Source organism: Heptranchias perlo, chromosome 26 (genome assembly GCF_035084215.1).
Source record: "Heptranchias perlo isolate sHepPer1 chromosome 26, sHepPer1.hap1, whole genome shotgun sequence".
In the NCBI taxonomy this organism is placed as follows: domain Eukaryota; kingdom Metazoa; phylum Chordata; class Chondrichthyes; order Hexanchiformes; family Hexanchidae; genus Heptranchias; species Heptranchias perlo.
In genome coordinates, this window is record NC_090350.1 from 25006376 (window position 1) to 25025195 (window position 18820).

At 41.2% G+C, this 18820-nt stretch overlaps 1 protein-coding gene across 4 annotated transcripts in view; it reads left to right on the plus strand.

Moving 5' to 3' along the window:
• LOC137342582 (calcipressin-3-like) overlaps nucleotides 1-18820 on the plus strand; it is a 105257-nt gene that overhangs the window by 74704 nt on the left and 11733 nt on the right. For 3 of the 4 annotated variants that reach the window (XR_010967293.1, XR_010967294.1, XM_068006568.1), the window contains exons 3-5: nucleotides 3843-4016; nucleotides 14856-14939; nucleotides 17273-17444. Coding sequence is in view for 2 of the 4 variants with exons in the window: in XM_068006568.1 (XP_067862669.1) it covers nucleotides 3843-4016; nucleotides 14856-14939; nucleotides 17273-17444 (430 nt within the window). In the remaining 2 variants the exon portion in view is untranslated. The remainder of the gene's footprint in view (nucleotides 1-3842; nucleotides 4017-14855; nucleotides 14940-17272; nucleotides 17445-18820) is intronic. The other variant, XM_068006569.1, reaches the window with a different exon arrangement.

An 18820-nucleotide genomic window follows, 5' to 3' on the forward strand; every position in this document is an offset into this window, starting at 1 on the left:
AAGTAGTTCATTGCTTAAAATGGTAATAACTTCCTTTTATAAACTACTTGCAATTCCTCGTAATGATGCTCTTTGTTTGTCACAGTTTCTTGATGGTAGATCTTGTGACAATTCCAAAGATTGGCTATTGATATTGACTAATTGGGCACATAACCTGCATGTTTGTTCCTTTTAACATTTGTGTTGGCTTTCTCATTTATTCCCCAGATGGGTAGGGAAATTCCAGTCACAGCAAAATTCAAAGAAAATCTGCACCAATGGGCCACACTCCCTTTTGCATTTTGTTGCTGAGGCATCAGTAATAAAATCTTGAGCTGTGTGTGCCACAAAAATGTAGCTTATTTGTCCAACAATCTCACCTGCTCTTTTTATTAAGGAAAATGTCTCCTTTTACACTTCTCCGATGATGTATGTTGGGGAATGGCTCCACAGTAACCAGCAGCCCTCGAGAGCCTTGCTGAAATATAATTTTTATTTTTTTGTACCTGAACAGAGAATGTTGGCAGGCTTTATGACTGGGTGGGAATGGTGCAGCACAGCAGACTCCAATCTTGTCCTCACCTGATGTCCACACACACACATTCCAATAAAAATCACTGGATAATGATCAGAAGTAGGAACCCTGGCCAGTTTTTCCTGTTCCTCTTAGTCCTTTTCCCTTTGCCAATTGTAGTGCTCCCATTGACTTCTCTTCCCCCACCATCTACAAATAAGATTTGTAAGTTCATCAGATCAAAGAACAAAACTGGGATTTTCTGGAATGGAGTGCAAGAAAAGTGCGACTTTGGTCTGGATTTTTCTCTCGGGCAGGTTCAGCACCTGAGGAGGGTCAGGGTGGGCCTTCTGCCTGCCACCCCGAGCCCACTGTAATCCTGATCCATTTTCCTGGGTGGGGGGTCATTAGTTATGCAGAACAGACTCCTGATGAGATTGCCTGCTACTGCCGGGGATAATGTCGTGGTGCTGTGGTGGAACACCCGCTACAGGCCAAAAGAAAAAGAACATGAATTAAAGGAGGCAGGAGAGCCCCAAACATCTGCTGGAAAAATGTATTTTAGGCACTGTTGTGAAAGAAAATCCAGCCTACATTGGTGTTGATTTTGGGCAGTATAATGGAATAAATCAACCCTCTTATTTTTAAATGATTTTATGTTCAACAATATGGTCTCAAACATTTCCCAAGCCCTTCCCACAAACACACTATCAGACATCTGTCAGCAGTCGTTATACAGCATGTCACCTTTTATTATCCTGTTTTGTCATCTTCATCCACGCTCCACTAATCTTGCAGCAAACTCAAGAAAACTTTTACCACTCTAAGGAATCCACTTAATTAAGGAATAGGTCGGTGGTTTGCAATTAATACAAAATGTTACTTTAATAGGAAACTAAGTTGTGCTGACCTGGTGGAGGCTGAAAGATTGGGGAAAGTGCGCTTACCATGCGTTGTTGGATTCTATTGGAAGGGCAGAGTCACTAGGAATTTCTATTTAGAATCATCGGTTACTGCACTAAAGGAGGCCATTCGGCCAATCAAGTCTGTGCCGGCTCTATGCAAGAGCAATCCAGCTAGTCCCACTCCCCCGCCCTTTCTCCTTGGCCTGCAAATTTTTTCCTTTTCAATTACTTATCCAGTTCCCTTTTGAAGGCCATGATTGAATCTGCCTCCACCACCCCCTCGGACAGTGCATTCCAGATCCTAACCACTTGCTGTGTTTAAAAAAAAAAACTTTTTCCTCATGCCACCTTTGGTTCTTTTGCCAATCACCTTAAATCTATGTCCTCTGGTTCTTGACGCTTCTGCCAATGGGAACAGTTTCTCTCTATCTACTCTGTTCAGACCCTTCATGATTTTGAATACCTCAATCAAATCGCCTCTCAATCTTCTTTGTTCCAAGGAGCACAGCCCCAGCTTCTCCAGTCTATCCATGTAACAGACTGGAATCATTCTAGTAAATCTCTTCTGCACCCTCTCTAAGGTCTTCACATCTTTCCTGAAGTGCGGTGCCCAGAACTGGACACAGTACTCCAGCTGTGGCCGAACCAGTGTTTTATAAAGGTTAGTCATGACTTCCATACTTTTGTACTCTATGCCTCTATTCATAAAGCCCAAGATCCCAAATGCTTTTTTAACTGCTTTCTCAACCTGCCCTGCCACCTTCAATGATTTGTGCACATATACACCCTGATCTCTCTGTTCCTGTACCCCTTTTTAGAATTGTGCCCTTTAGTTTATATTGCCTTGCGTTCTTTCTACCGAAATGTATCACTTCGCATTTTCCTGCATTAAATTTCATTTGCCATGTGTCCGTCCATGCTACCAGCCTGTCTATATCCTCTTGAAGTCTATCACTATCCTCCTCACTGTTTACTACACTTCCAAGTTTTGTGTCATCTGCAAATTTTGAAATTGTACCCTGTGCACCCAAGTGCAAGTCATTAATATATATCAAGAAAAGCAGGGTCGCAGCACTCACCCCCTGGGGAACACCACTGTATGCCTCGCTCCAGTCCGAAAAACAACTGTTCACCACTACTCTTTCCTGTCCCTTAGCCAATTCTGTATCCATGTTGCTACTGCCCCCTTTATTCCATGGGCTGCAATCTTGATGATAAGCCTACCGTGCGGCACTTTAACAAACGCTTTTTGAAAGTCCATATACACCACATCAACTGCACTGCCCTCATCTACCCTCTCTGTTACCTCATCAAAAAACTTTATCAGGTTAGTTAAATGCTATTTGCCTTTAACAAATCCGTGTTGGCTTTCCCTAATCAATCCACCCTCATCCAAGTGACTGTTAATTCTGTCCCAGATTATCATTTCTAAAAGTTTCCCCACCACTAAGGTGACTAGCCTATAGTTGCTGGGTTTATCCTTACACCCTTTTTTGAACAAGGGTGTAACATTTGCAGTTCTCCAGTTCTCTTGCACCAACTGTCGACGGATGTTTGGAAGATTATGGCCAGTACCTCCGCAATTTCCACCCTTACTTCCTTCAGCAACCTAGGATGCATCCCATCTGGACTGGGAGACTTATCTACTTTAAGTACAGCTAGCCTTTCAAGTACCTCTTCTGTATCAATTTTTAGTCCATCCAGTTTCTCAACTATATCTTCCTTTACTGAGACTCTGGCAGCATCTTCTTCCTTGGTAAAGACAGATGCAATGTACTCATTTAGTAATCATAAAAACAGCTACCAAATATATAACTAAGCTATACAGAGCAGAAAGTCACAGGTTTGATTTTCAGCCTGTGCTGAGTTAGCTAACCTCAAATGGAGTCCCTGTGGAGGTGCTACAGTTGGCTTCAGTAGCCCTAGGCTGAGGCTAGGAAAGTTAGCCAGGGTCTTGCTCCTAGTAATTCAGTAACTCTTGCTGGAAAATTTATGTGGAAAGTTTGCCTCTTGCGTGGGCAGGAGGTTCATTCGGAAAATCTCACCGAACTTGACACAGATCAGTTAGAGAGAGATCAGAGATTAAGTGGCAACAGGTTGGAGCTTGGCTGTGGTGCCTGTGATGATTGAATTCCCTGTGAATGCTCATTTGGGCTCATCCATGAAGAATGGCTACTTGGATGAGGTACTGAAAATAACTAGCAGCATGGAACCATAGCAGAAGTTACATGCAGGAGAGAAGGAAGAAAGAAAATTGGCACAAAAAAACATTAAAATGATGAGCAAGGCCTCTTTATCCACATATTAGTCCAAAGGTTTGTGTCTGTTAGATCCAATGCAAGTCAGAAAAAAGTGGAAACTTGGCAAAAGTTTACTTGGATCATATCACAACTGCTATATTGCATTTCAGAATTGTGATAATGCAGTGTAATTTTCTTAAACAGGACCGATTTGAGGCCCTTTTCCGGGTTTATGATGAACAGGCCACATTCCAATTATTCCGAAGTTTTCAGAGAGTACGGATAAATTTCAGCAATCAAGAGGCAGCTGCACGGGCTCGAATAGAACTTCATGAATCTGAGTTCAATGGCACCAAACTCAAACTTTATTTTGCACAGGTACAGTATAGTGATCTTACAGAATGTAATCGAGCTTTGTTATCAGATCATTTGTAAAGGAAGCTCTGCATTGCCAATAGTTCAAGTTATTTCTAACTATCAGTGCTTCAGTCATCTATTCAACGCTAGTGATGGATAACATTTTGTCTGACCAATACCCACTTGTATCCTGGAATTAGACAATGTGAATAAATTGTATAACACTTGTTCATAGCCACCTTTTCAGCTATGTAACCAATCGGTTGGCAGCTGCTGTTAGACATCCAAACAACTTGTTTATTTAGTAATTGTTAAACTAAATAAGTGGGAGAAAACGTTTTCAACCTAGGCAACCTTTAGAGTTTGTGGAAAGGTTCAGAGTGATCCCAAGGTGGCACTGTACTTTGTGCAGTCTTATCTTGTTCTCGGTTGACGTCTGCAACAACGTACACGCTCAAATGGTGCCCAGGGTGGGGGGGTGGAAAACGCAATCCTGCTCTGGGAAACCTATGTAGGTAGAAAGCTGGTAATAGAAATACTTGAAAAATTTGATTCCATAATGAACTTGAAGTTTATGCAGTGCTTGAAATGTACAAATAGTTAAATGATGCTGTTAAATTACATTAGCTGCCACAGGGGATGGGGAGCTTTTGGTAGATGTCCATGATTTTTTGACCACTACATACTGCTTTAGTAGAGAAACATAGGTTAATGTTCAGATGTGATCCTTCATCCGATAAAGCACCAAACCCAAACATTAACCTATCATTTTCTTTCAGATGTTAACCAACCTATACATTTCTAGTATTTTCCATTTAATTCCAGATGTCCAACATTTGAGTGTTTTTCTGATTATCTCTGTTTTACTAAATCCCAGTGTTCAAAATTTAGAATTTACAGTTTAGCTTTTATTGACAATTATATTTCTCTCTTTTCATATGTTAATTGGATATTGAATGGGTAACAGCAGGGCTGAAATTCTACCCATGATGTCATCAGTGGAACAGACCATTGCCAACAGGGAGAACCATGTACATTTGGCAATAAAATTAAGTATACATTTCAGGAATTTAGCAATTATTTTATTTAGGAGATCCATTATTGGTTAGAATTTTAGACATTTCGTCTTGGAAGTTTAGGGTTTATTCAATCCCACAAACTCCACTGTGCACAAGCTGTTGTTTTGCCTTGCCTATATCCACAACTCTTTGCTGTAATCTGGCTCTTTAAAAATAAAGGAAAATTCAGTTTGTGGGCAAAATTCAGAAACTATTGAATCTCTGTCAGCTGTGTTAAAGTTGAACCAAGTTTTATCTGGATTTACCACTGTACAATGAGGGCATTAAATCAACCAAAACTTTATTGAAGGGCACTAAACTTAAGACTGCCAACCGAATCCTGTTTTACTGCTGTTGCGAGTGATTCCTATTGCTGTATGCTTTGGAGAAAAATTCTCAGATCCATAATTTCCATCCACAGTGGTGAAGTGGTGGGAATCACTTACAGTAGCAACATCCTAATAGGAACTCTTGAGCAACAGAGAGAGGAAATAGGGAGAGGGGTGAAGCCAGGAGCAGCGCTTTTGAAGGGGGAAGAAGTTGGGAACAGTACTTTGCGAGGGTGGGAAGAGAAAAGCATAGAACTAGCAACAATGCTTGGAGGGGTGGGTAAAAGCAAAAAATGTGGGAGCTGTGCTTTGAGAGTAAAGAGGGAAGAAGCTTAGAGGAATGCTTTGAGGTGGAGGGAGAAGCGGAGTGGCAGCATGAACTGGAGGGAGGGAGGGAAGACACTGGCAGATGGGTTTCACTTTCACTTCTCACCAAAAAGACAGCAACTCTAGCAATGCAGCACTCCCTCAGTACTGCACTAAAGTTCCAGCTGAGATTATATGCTTAAGTATATGGAGTGAGGCTTAAATTCATAACCTTTGGTTCTGAAGTGATGGCAACTATTGAGCCAAGCTGACATTTAAACCCAGCTACCTATCTTAACATATCCTTCAATCCCTTCTTCTTTCCAGAAATGCATTCAATTGTCTCTGGAACTGACTTGTATTGCCTGCTTCTGATGCAGGAGAAGACCTTAAAGAAACTGTGTGGGTAAGCCCACGCAACAATGCCATTTAATAGGTACATGGCCATGGTATGTCATAAAGTGCTGTCAGGTAACTTACAACACATTTAATGCTGGCCTCCTTGTACTTTGGGAAATGCAGTAGTGTGATAATTTGCAGCTATGTTAATCGGTAGGACAGGAGATGACATAGATGCCTATGCTGATCAGTGTATTAGTCCCTTGCCTAATACATTTGGGGGTAGCACATTGACCTGTTGGTGCAGATGACCCCTATGCTAAACCGGAAGGACAATTGTAAACAATTTTACAACACCAAATTATAGTCCAACAAATTTATTTTAAATTAAATTCCACAAGCTTTCGGAGGCTTCCTCCTTCGTCGGGCGGATGGTGGAAATGATATTTTCGAATCCTTCGCATTTGAAAAACATAGAACAATGCCTGGTGATTACTGCCCGTTGCCAAGGCAATCACTGAGCAGACAGAAAGGTGTCATCTAAAAGGCCACTGAATATACAACCCCCCCAAAAAAAAGAGAGAGAGAGAGAGAGAGAGAAGGAACACAGTCAATGACCCGTTATATTAAAAACAGATAACATTTGTTCGCTGGTGGGGTTACGTGTAGTGTGACATGAACCCAAGATCCCGGTTGAGGCCGTCCTCATGGGTGCGGAACTTGGCTATTAAGTTCCATCCCACCATTAAGCTCACCATGGACTACTCAGAATCAGTTTCTTTCTTGGACACACGAATCTCCATCAAAGACGGGCACCTCAGCACCTCACTCTACCGCAAGCCTACGGACAACCTCACGATGCTCCACTTTTCCAGCTTCCACCCTAACCACGTCAAAGAGGCCATCCCCTATGGACAGGCCCTGCGAATACACAGGGTCTGCTCAGACAAGGAGGAACGCGATGGACACCTACAGACACTGAAAGACGCCCTCGTAAGAACAGGATATGATGCTCGACTCATCGATCGACAGTTCCGACGGGCCACAGCGAAAAATCGCGTAGACCTCCTCAGAAGACTAACACGGGACGCAACCAACAGAGTACCCTTCGTCGTCCAGTACTTCCCCGGAGCGGAGAAACTACGCCATGTTCTCCGCAGCCTTCAATATGTCATCAATGATGACGAACACCTCGCTATGGCCAACCCCACACCTCCACTACTCGCCTTTAAACAGCCACCCAACCTCAAACAAACCATCGTTCGCAGCAAATTACCCAGCTTTCAGGAGAACAGCGTCCACGACACCACACAACCCTGCCATGGTAACCTCTGCAAGACATGCCAGATCATCGACACAGATACCACCATCACACGAGAGGACACCACCCACCAGGTGCACGGTTCATACTCCTGTGACTCGGCCAACGTTGTCTACCTCATACGTTGCAGGAAAGGATGCCCCAGAGCATGGTACATTGGCGAGACCATGCAGACGCTGCGACAACGGATGAACGGACACCGCGCAACAATCGCCAAACAGGAGGGTTCTCTCCCTGTCGGGGAACACTTCAGCAGTCATAGACATTCAGCCACCGACCTTCGGGTAAGCATACTCCAAGGCGGCCTTCGAGACACACGACAACGCAAAATCGTCGAGCAGAAATTAATAGCCAAGTTCCGCACCCATGAGGACGGCCTCAACCGGGATCTTGGGTTCATGTCACACTACACGTAACCCCACCAGCGAACAAATGTTATCTGTTTTTAACATAACGGGTCATTGACTGTCTTCCTTCTCTCTCTCTCTTTTTTTTTTGGGGGGTTGTATATTCAGTGGCCTTTTAGATGACACCTTTCTGTCTGCTCACTGTGATTGCCTTGGCAACGGGCAGTAATCACCAGGCATTGTTCTATGTTTTTCAAATGCGAAGGATTCGAAAATATCATTTCCACCATCCGCCCGACGAAGGAGGAAGCCTCCGAAAGCTTGTGGAATTTAATTTAAAATAAATTTGTTGGACTATAACTTGGTGTTGTAAAATTGTTTACAATTGTCAACCCCAGTCCATCACCGGCATCTCCACATCAAAACTGGAAGGAGGCAGTGGCAAAATATTTGAATGCCTTGGTAACTATTTACCTGCCACTGCAATGCTGTTCCTATGGTGCAGGTTGGCTGTAGGCATCCTTGCAGCAGATAGAATAAATCTGCAAATGGCTCTGATGAGTTGGAGCCTGCAGAGCAAATTTCCTACCGTCATTGATAGCTAGGTGTTTCAGGCCTGTAAATATGGTTGGCATCATGGGTACCATCAAACCAGCTCTAGTGGCTGCTGATCTCCCTAGCACCTCAAATATGAAATACTGTGATTTGGGTGGTTTCGAGGTAATTTCCTAAATAAAAATAACTGACTTGCCAAATAGTGTGTTTTTGGTGCATCATCCAGTTAGATGCTGTGACACACCCTGATGGAATGAATGTTGGTAATGTGGATAGCACTTTACAGATCCCATCTTCTTTAAGGATCTTCCAGAACTCTTAAGCCCTGATTTTACCATGGGTGGGGTTGAGGCAGGTGTCAACCTGCTCTGGCCTTGGCAGCATTGAGGCATGGCAGATTTTAGCTCCCGGGTCTCATCTGCATAGGTCCAGTCAGGTTTCTTCCCGAAACTGGGGGGAAGCGGCAGCTGGCCACTGCCAGGGACTGAAGGCATAAGTAAGTCACCAAGAAAGGAGTGGGTGGTGGGGACACCCTTGTGATCAGGGGAGGCCCAGGGCAGGCAGTGCCTTAACTTTTCTGGAGGTGCAATCCTACTCCTCCGGACCCCACAAGGAAAGTCAAAAAAGTTTTAAAAACTTACCTTTTCGGGCCTTTTCTGGCCCCGACTCGTCTTGCTGCTAATTGGGCTTGCAAGAAAGCCACAGCGCAGGCCTTTGGTTAAAATAGCAGTCGGTCCCCAATGACATCAGCGAAGCCTGATCAGGATCTTTGAAGAAGGAGCCTGCCAGTTTCTGGCGGGTGTCCTTTCCACCTGCTCAGAAGAGCAGGTTAAAATCGTAACCTGTAGGAAGTGTGTGTGATCTCAGCGGGTAAGTCCCACGGGTGATTTCAACTGCCTGCCTGCCCGGGGTTAAAATCACTTCTTAGAGTTGTTGTACAGTCAGCTTCTCTGTGATATTGGTGACAAAGGGGGCAATTTTAACCTAAGCCGCCCATTGGGAAACTGACTAGATCGGGTGCAACACTGGTTTTGCAACCCACCCAATTTTATTTCCATTGAAGTCAATGGAGAATGATATTGGACGGGGTGTAAAACCGGCATTCCACCTGATCCTGTGGGTTTCCTGCCTGGCAAGTTAGGTTAAAATTACCCCCAAAGATTCAGTTGCTTCTCTCATTACATAAACATCCCCTCCACAGTCTGATCCAAAATAAATGGGGAAAAACACACAAAACATTAGCTGAGGAAAAAAAATACATTTAATGTGATAAACTGTTTTTATTGCAGGTAAAGAACATAGGAACAGGAGTAGGCCATTTAGATCCTCAAGCTTGTTCCGCCATTCAATGAGATCATGGCTGATCTGTGACCTAACTCCATGTACCTGCCTAAGCCCCATATCCCTTAGATTTTTGTTAACCAAAGGTATTATCAATCTCAGATTTTAAATCTAACAATTGAGCTCTTGCAGAAGAGAGTTCCAAACTTCTACCACCCTTAGCATGTAGAAGTGTTTCCTAACTTTGCTCCTGAAAGTCCTGGCTCTAATTTTTAGGCTATATCCCATAGTCCTAGACTTCTCAACCAGTGGAAATAGTTTCTCTTTCTACCCTATCAGTTCCCCGTAATATCTTGAAAACTTCGATCAAATCACTCCTTAATCTTCTAAATTCCAATAGAATACAGTTTGTGTAGTCGCTCCTCGTAATTTAACCCTTGGAGTTCAGGAATCATTCCAGTAAATCCGCATTGCACTCCCTCCAAGGCCAATATATCATTCCTAACGTGCGGTGCCCAGAACTGAACACATTACTCCAGGTGTGATCTAACCAGGGCTTTATATAGCTGTAGTATAACTTCTACTCCCTTGTATTCTAGTTCTCTTGATATGAAGGCCAGCATTCTATTAACCTTTTTGATTATTTTCTGTACCTGTCCATGACATTTTAATGATCTATGTACATGGACCCCGAAGTCTTTTTGGACCTCCACTGTTTCAAGCTTTTCATCATTTAGAAAATACCCTGAACTATCCTTTTTAGATCCAAAGTGGATGACCTCACACTTCCCTACATTAAATCCATTTGCCACAGTTTTGCCCATTCACTTAATCTATTAATATCTCTCTAATTGTGTGCTTCCATCTACAGAAGAACTGAAAAATACAAAATATTTTTTAAAAAGCATTAAAACTTTTTTTCCTTGTCTCCTTTTTAAATTGGGACTTTAAACTGCTTCCCTTTAATGATTTTCATCCATAAAATATCAACGAGCCTAAGAGTGGATGCACAAATAACTATAATGCAGGCCAACAGCGCAGCAGAAAAAAATAATGGGATACCTTTTTATCAGTAATGAGTGGAAACGTTCACCCCCAATTTCATGTTGCCCACGTTCCTGAATTCTGCTAGCAGTAGCAATCCAGTGTTTGGAAAATCCACCTCTGATCCTTGTGTAATTCCTACTCCCACCCTAATGCTTTCAGTATAATTATTCAAATATGCCAGATGTCATAGTAGTGACATGAACTATGACTTTGTAGTGATATCACTTACCAATATCTCTGATTGGATGAAAAGATAATTACGACCCAAATTTGGGTAAACTTGTGTGGCACATGAGTAATGGGCTGCCTCTCATCCACGAAGAAACTGGTGAACTAGCCGCCCGTTAAGAAACTTCCTTGCTAGATTTTTTTAAAAATAGTTCATGGGGAATGTAGTAATGCTGGGGGAGGAGATGACTGCATGAACCACAAGGGAAAGTGTTTAGAAGTAAATGTGGGACAAAGGACCAAAGAAAGAGAGGAGAAATAATGAGCAAAAAGGTAATAGCTGCAGTTTTTTATGATGACAACTTGCATTTATATAGCGCCTTTAACATAGTAAAATGTCCCACGGTGCTTTATGTACTCGAAACAAATGTTAGGAGTACATAAAGCAAGTTTGTGGAATTAGAAATCTGTGTTTGAACCTAATTTATTGTAATAGAGATGATCAAGACCAGCTGAAATGGGTCATTGATTAGAAAATTAAAATACCAGGATTTGGAGCCCAGAGAAGGGTACTGCGCTACAACAGTTGGATGAGTGGTGATATGTGTAAGAGCAGCCATAGAAAGAAATGTTATAAATACTTTGGTTGATACATCTGAGACTGCAGTTTGAGATCAAGGATAGTAAAGGAAATAAGTTAATTTTTGTTAATTGTTACTGACCACACAGTCAAAGGAGATGATAGAATTTTACAGCACAGAAGGACATTCGGCCCATTGCACCTGTGCCAGTTCTCTGAAAGAGCTACCTATTTATCCCATTCTGTTGCTCTTTCTCCATACCTTTTTTAATTTCCTTTTCCAAATATTTATCCACTTTCCTTTTAAAAGCTATTATGGATTCTATAGACAGGGAAATATTTTTGCAGATCAGTAAAGCCTGTTAAAGGGCCAGAACACTAACCAGCAAAGGGTAAAACTAAATAGAAATGCATGAGTCCAGTGGAGGTGCAGGATTGCTTTCTTGCTCAATTTACCAAACTGCCAACATAATCAGCAGCTGGTCTGGATTTAATCTTTTATGATGAACCATGTATGATACATAAGGAGCATCTAGGTTCCTGTGATCATATCTTTAGTGTACACAAAAGGACAGTGACACACAAGTATTAGATTTTAAAAGAGCAGATTTCAGGGTCTGTCTTAGAAATGTAGAAAGTGTTCAAGGAAGTGTTCATGAACCTGCAAACAAAACTCATTCCAGCCAAATCATCAGATAAAATGGCAGCAGAGACCAATATGGTCAATTATAGAATCATAGAATGTTACAGCACAGAAACCAGCCATTCAGCTGATGGAGAAAAACACTAATATAGACCATGAGTCTAAACCTACTCTCCTGCTTGTTTCCCATAGCTTTTAATAATCCTCTTTTTCCATCAACTGCCTTTAATTCCCTTTTAAAATAATTTATGGATAGTCTGTAGCAAAGAATTCCACTTGTTTGCCATTCTCTGTAAAGAATTTTTTTGTAACCTCTCCCATGCATGACTGTACCCAATTTGCTAACCTCTCATTTGTAATGATGGGACTGCCCACATTGACACAAATTGCTCATCCTGTCTACTGAAATACAACGCCCTATGTACATCAACCGAGTGATGACATTTGTTCAGGTGAAGCAGTGTGTGGTGGTGACTGAAATCTCAGCACTGTGATTTTTTTTTCAGATAATGAAACTCAGCTACAATTTTTGATGGAAACAACAGGGGAGAATTGAACATAGTTGCACCTGTTTAATCGCCATTAAATCAATGTTGGGGGGACGAATATCGAGTCTCATTCTCCCACGGCAGAAGTGTGCCGGCTATTAAATTGGAAGACGGCGGCTTATAGGTGTTCATGACACCCGCCTAAAATGGGTGTTAGGCGCCTTGCATCTGCAAATCGGAGTTCTAACGCCAGTTGTAGGACCATAATCGAAATTGGTCTGAAAATGGACGGAGCTTGCGTCCCGCATGTTCAGATTACGCCACCCATTTTGCGCTGTAAACCCGCACGAGCAGAATTTCTCCCCGAACCAGAGCCTAAAGATGATGCTATCTCTATCAATGCATTTCACTAACTTTGCAGGAGCTGAGGTCAGCAAATTAGGGCTGAAATAAAATTTAAGCTCATAAGAACACATAGGTTCGAAGACTTCTGACAATAACTTATTCCACACCAAATTTAAATCCAACAATCTGACAAACAAAACGTCATTTTTCACACATTTCTTCATAGGCCCTTCTCAGCTGCTGCACCCGCTGGAGGTGGCGAATGGATGCAAAATAGCAGCAATTTGGGTACGGTGTGAGTTTAGCAAGAGTATTTGATGTGTAATGTTTGCAGCTATGATAAAATTGCTAGCACCATTGCTTCGCAATGGATTTATAACAAAGGTCTTGATCCGAGTAGATGAAACACTTCCACTTAATATTATAAACTTTCAATGTGGAAGCCTTCTTGGATGCTGAAACCCCTCTAAGCTGGCCCACTCAGAAGCCAAGCCATCAGTTAGAAGTTCTGAGAGTCACTTTGCCAGACTAGTTCATCTGTCAGGCGATCCTCCCTGCATAAGACCTTGATAGACCGGTTGATACTGAAGTCATCGGTCCAAGAATCCCATTTTACTCAGCCATAAATGGATCAGAAAGATGACCGTTATCTCCGGCCAAATCTTGTGAATTGTACATGTTATAAAGAGAGAGTAGAAAGGCATGCGGGAATCACCTTAACAAGAGATCATTGGACCGCTGCTTTGAAGCCTGCACGAGAATGTCAGCAATGTTTTGTTCTGGAACACAGCTCATATCTATCCAGACATAGCCCTGTCTTAATTTTTGTGCATTTACTCTAGATATTCCTTGAGTGCAGCATCACTGGTCACTCACATAAGCATCTTTTTCTGCCTAGTGTCCTGTTAAACAATAGTGACCCAGGAATCATAACCGAACCTTATTCCATACACCAACTACTCGAATATATCACCTGCCGCCAAATGAATTCTCTTTTTGCAGAATGTGGACTGAGAAAGCACTCTACTGAGACAAGACAGAGGCTTATAAACCAATACGTGGTTTATTTATATAAAATATATGAAAAAGCCATACACTATTTTCACAGTGAGAACACGTATTTCCTTACACTCCTCAGTGTATGAAAACTATAAATGTGCAACCTGCTTTCTCTCAACATAGGCTGTACGACAGAAGACAATTTATATTACTTAACACTTCAAGGCTAAGCTGGCTCAGGCTTTAAAATACAGACAGTCTTTGGCCACTGGCTATGAAATTCACACAAGCTGTGACTGATTCTGTGCTTGAGAATTGTCCATTAAATCAATGAGTTGAAGTCTCTGACCCACCCCCCCCAAGCTGTCAATCCCAGAGGGCTGCAGCCAATTAAGAACCTGCCTTTTCAAAGGACACAAAGAGCTGTCATTCAGAGTCACCATCCCACACCGGAGCCTACCCTTTGAACTGTTCATCGAAAATATACCTTGCATGATTTAATTAAATCAGAATATCCATCAGTATTGAATGGAAATAGTCACTATTAATAGCCTAGGAAGTGTTAATTGATCCTTGGGGCGGCTTATTGTTCCCAGTTTCATCAAATCTGCATATGTATGCAATATTGATGAACGGACTGATGTGTTCTTCCCTTTGAGAAGCCTTGGGATACAATGATTTAACCACATGCATGTTGATCTCAGCAGTACAGAAATATTACAGGTTTTAAAAACACAACACAGGCAAACATCCATTTTTGGCACAGCCCTATTTGTTGAGGATATTAAAGAGTAGTATAGGGATAAGCAGAAGTCTTTCAAAAGATCCAAGAAATTAAGTAGGAAGGATAATTGGGTAAATTATAGTCAAGAAATGAAAAAAGTAATGAAATGCAAGACTACTGAGACTAATGAGAACATTTTAAGAGACATATGTGTGTGTAAAAATGAAAGAAAATATTGTTCCACTTAAAATTGATAAAGGAAGCTGGAATCTAGAGAGACTGAAACAGCAGAGTTATTAAATAGTGGCTTTACATCTGTCTTTTGCCCAGGTAAAAAAGGAAAAGGTTCACAAGTCAGATAATAAAATGTCAGGAACAGCAGAGAAGGAGCAAGACAATATGAAACTAACAAAGGTAAAAGCAAGACCTGTTTATACAGCGCCTTATTACATCTATCAAGATAATGCAAAGCTCTTCACGCACAAAAGGGTAGAAATTAGACCTCACTGCATTGATTTTACACATGTAAAATAGGTGAAACAAGGACAACTTTCAGCGACCAATGTCCCGCGCCTAAAGTTTGTCTGAACGACATCCAACTGGATATTGGGTGTTGCCATTTTACAGGCATCCCTGGTGGCAGCATGAAACGTTAGACCCCTTGCATATGTAGATGAGGGGCCTAATATCTGTTTTAGGCAGCTGTCGGGGACATCTGAACAAAAACCCGACCCAATATCGGGTCGAATATCTTGGGCCCCCTTGCCAAAATTGGATAGGAATGAGCGGAGCAACAGAGTTATTTAATAGTGGCTTTATATCTGTCTTTTGGCCAATTAAAAAAGGAAAAGGTGCCCATTTCAGGCCCGAAAACAGGCCTAACGGGATTTCTGCCCCAACAAAGTACTTTTGAAATGCAATGACTGTTACATAGATAAATACAGAAGCCAAGTTTAAGCAAGGTGGTCAGCTTTAGCCTCCACAAGCAGGAATGAAATAAATGATCAGTTAAACTGTGTTTTTGGTGATATACGTTGGGGGAAGGATGTTGGCCAGTATTTCAAGAGAATTCCCTGCTCTTTGCATAGTTCTTTAACACTTATCTGAACCACTGGAACAGGTGGCCAGGATCTCTGTTTAATGTCTTGCCATCTCAGACAGTGTAGCATTGGAATATCCACCTAGATTATGTGCTCAAGTCCTGCAGCAGAGCTTGATCCCACAACCTTCTGCCTCAGCTGAATAAAGCTGGCATTAACTGTTATAAAAAATGTTTTTTTTAAAAAGATTTAGTGGATGATCTTGAAGTAAACAAGTATCTAGTTTAGGCAGCTTATACTCAAAGTTTAAAGAAGATGGGGGCTGAAATTGGTGAAATTTTAACTGATATTCCTGTAAGCTCACTATATTCAGAAGAGATTCCTTGGTATTGGAAAGTGGCTAATGTAACCATGTATATTAAAAAAAAAAGGGCAACACCTAGAGGCTAGAGATCGGATTTCTTAAGATCTATTGTAGGGAAGTCTTTACAGATCTAGCAGGTGAGTACATGGAAAAACAGAACTTGTTAAAGGACAGTCAGTTAGATTGAAAAAGAGAGGTTATGCTATATAGATCTGGTGGAATTTTTTGAAGATGTGACTGACTTGATGGGCAAGCAAAATGCAGCTGCAATTGCATACTTGGATTTAAATGAATTTTCTGACCAGGTTTCTCACTGGCAATTAATAGCTAAGGTTAGGAGGCGATGTATAATGCTGAATAGAAAATTGGTTTGTAAACTGGGGGGGAAAAAAGAGTCATAAATGGAAATTTTGCAAACTGAAAAGAGATTACGGGTAAAAACAGTTTTGGGACCCATGCTGTTTTTAATGTATTAATGACTTGGACAAAATCTCAAAGCTTGAAGAAGGTGCCAAAATAGGAGCCAGGGCAAATAATGAAGAACAATGAAACTAAATTTGGGATATAGATTATCTAAGTAACTGGGGGTAAAGAATCAAAATGATATAGCATATCAATCACAAACATACTGAGGATTATAATGGATTAATCAGTGGCAGTAAGAGTTTTTTCAAAAAGCAGATAAGGTACTAGGTTGCATTAGCTGGGATATAGATTATGTATTGTTGCAGTGAGGGTATTGGCTAATCCTCATTTGGTGCACTCAGTGCATTTTCTGGTCACTTCATGACAAGATACTTTTAGCCTTCGGAGAGTATAGAGGTGAGCAACAAAAGATGATTGTCGGTATTAAGAATTTAATTTATGAGGAAAACAAGACTTTGGGTCTGTTTTGAAAAAAGATTTCAGGTTTATCGAACTGAAGATTTGAAGATTATGAATGGAAGTTGTTCATTTCAGTGACAGGGTCAAGTTCCAGGAGACATAAGTTTAAAAATTAAGAAGTTGGGTGTAAGAAGGAAAGTCAGGCAGAACTTCTTCACCCAAAGAATATTGAACTTGTGGAATAAGTTAGCAGGGAAGCGGTTGAAGCAGGCCATATCAATGGAGACAATTAAATGTATTCCTGGAGGGAGAAGAGACTGAGGGATATGATTTGAATGTGCCTGCATAGGGTTGACCTGTGAAAAAGGGACAGGCTTTTTTGAGTCCTGTGGGCTTTCCTGGTCCAAGATTTCTAAATAAGTGAGTACCTGGTGCTGTGCCCAGAGGAGGAAGAAGAACCATCAAACTTCATCAAGCTACTTTGGTAACCAGAGTTTCTATGTTGTTTTATTTTTCAGGTCCAGAACACCCAAGATGGGGTCAATAAAACATACTTAACCCCACCTCCACCTGTGAAACAGTTCCTCATCTCCCCTCCAGCCTCTCCTCCAGTTGGATGGCATCAGATTGAAGATGCTACTCCCACCATTAATTATGACCTTCTGCGTGCAATTGCTACTCTTGGTCCAGGTGGGATATAGCATTATGATTAAAGTAGCATTGAATGATTATGTAGATTTAATGTGCATGTGTTGTTAGCATTTTTTTTATTTGACAAAGCTACTGTAAACAGGCATTAAATAAATTAATTTGCTCTCATAATCCTATAATTACATATGCTGAAGTAGTTGATGTGAGGTTTTCCTCACTGCTGAGATGAACCACCTCTCCTAGAGAATTATATCCACTAGGTTTGGTGAGAATGTCCTAAACCCACATAGCCAAGTCATGTTCAATTAGCAGGCAGCCATGGAGTGCAAATGTACCTGGGATTTGAGCATTTATGTCCAAGTAAACCACAGTGTAGTGTATTGAGTATTTGTTGACTAGCAACTTTGCAGTAATAGATTATTTTATGATTGTTGGATAGGTGACGGTTGTAAATAATATGTTTTGCAGTGATCAGAGAGTGCCGTCTTTTCACCTGTAGAAGAAAGATTATTCTTCATCCCAGAGGGTGAATGTTTCCTTTCTCTTTTGCCTGTTAGAGAACTTTCAATGCAGAGGGTTCGACCCTCGTGTTTTTAAAAAAATCTATTGATTAGGAATAATCCTCAATCAAACCAGAGCCCCCCAAAGGAACATTCCGGGTTGGGCAGAGATCTGAGGTGTATTTAGTTGACATCTGTTGAGATTAGGTTACCAAGCACCTGTCATTAGGTGTTGATCTGAATCTGCCATTCATTCCATAATCCAATTCTAGATTATTTACGGTCAGTGAATTGAAGCGTCAGGCAGTATTGGGGTTCGTACTTCTAGCTACATATATATGAATGTGTTAGTTATAAGCCAGAATTTCCTGTACATTCATATTGATGTGTTGGGAAAACTATTTCTCAGAGGCCAGTCAGAACAATAGACCAACAATAGCAGCAAAAAATACAAGTTTGTTGAGGTTTTTAAGTTGTAAACAATTTTACAACACCAAGTTATAGTCCAGCAATTTTATTTTAAATTCACTGGACTATAACTTGGTGTTGTAAAATTGTTTACAATTGTCAACCCCAGTCCATCACCGGCATCTCCACATCGAGGTTTTTAAGGATGAAGATTGCACCCGACAGGTTTAAAATTGGAATCTTCAGAGTTAATTTTTGATTTTATTGAGCAGTCCGAGTTTAGATTATTCTAATCGTTCGCCATAATCATCTGTTGATCCGACTGCAATCCTTTTACTGCTGTGCTCAGGTATAAGCTGTCAGCATTCGATTGAGTCTTTTATTTTCACAAAGCAGCAGGCAAAATATTTACTGTCAACTGAATAGAAGTAATGCGATAAAGTAAAACAATACATACGTAAAATATTTGAGCACAGTATAGGAACAGACTATGTTCAGTAGTTTGCA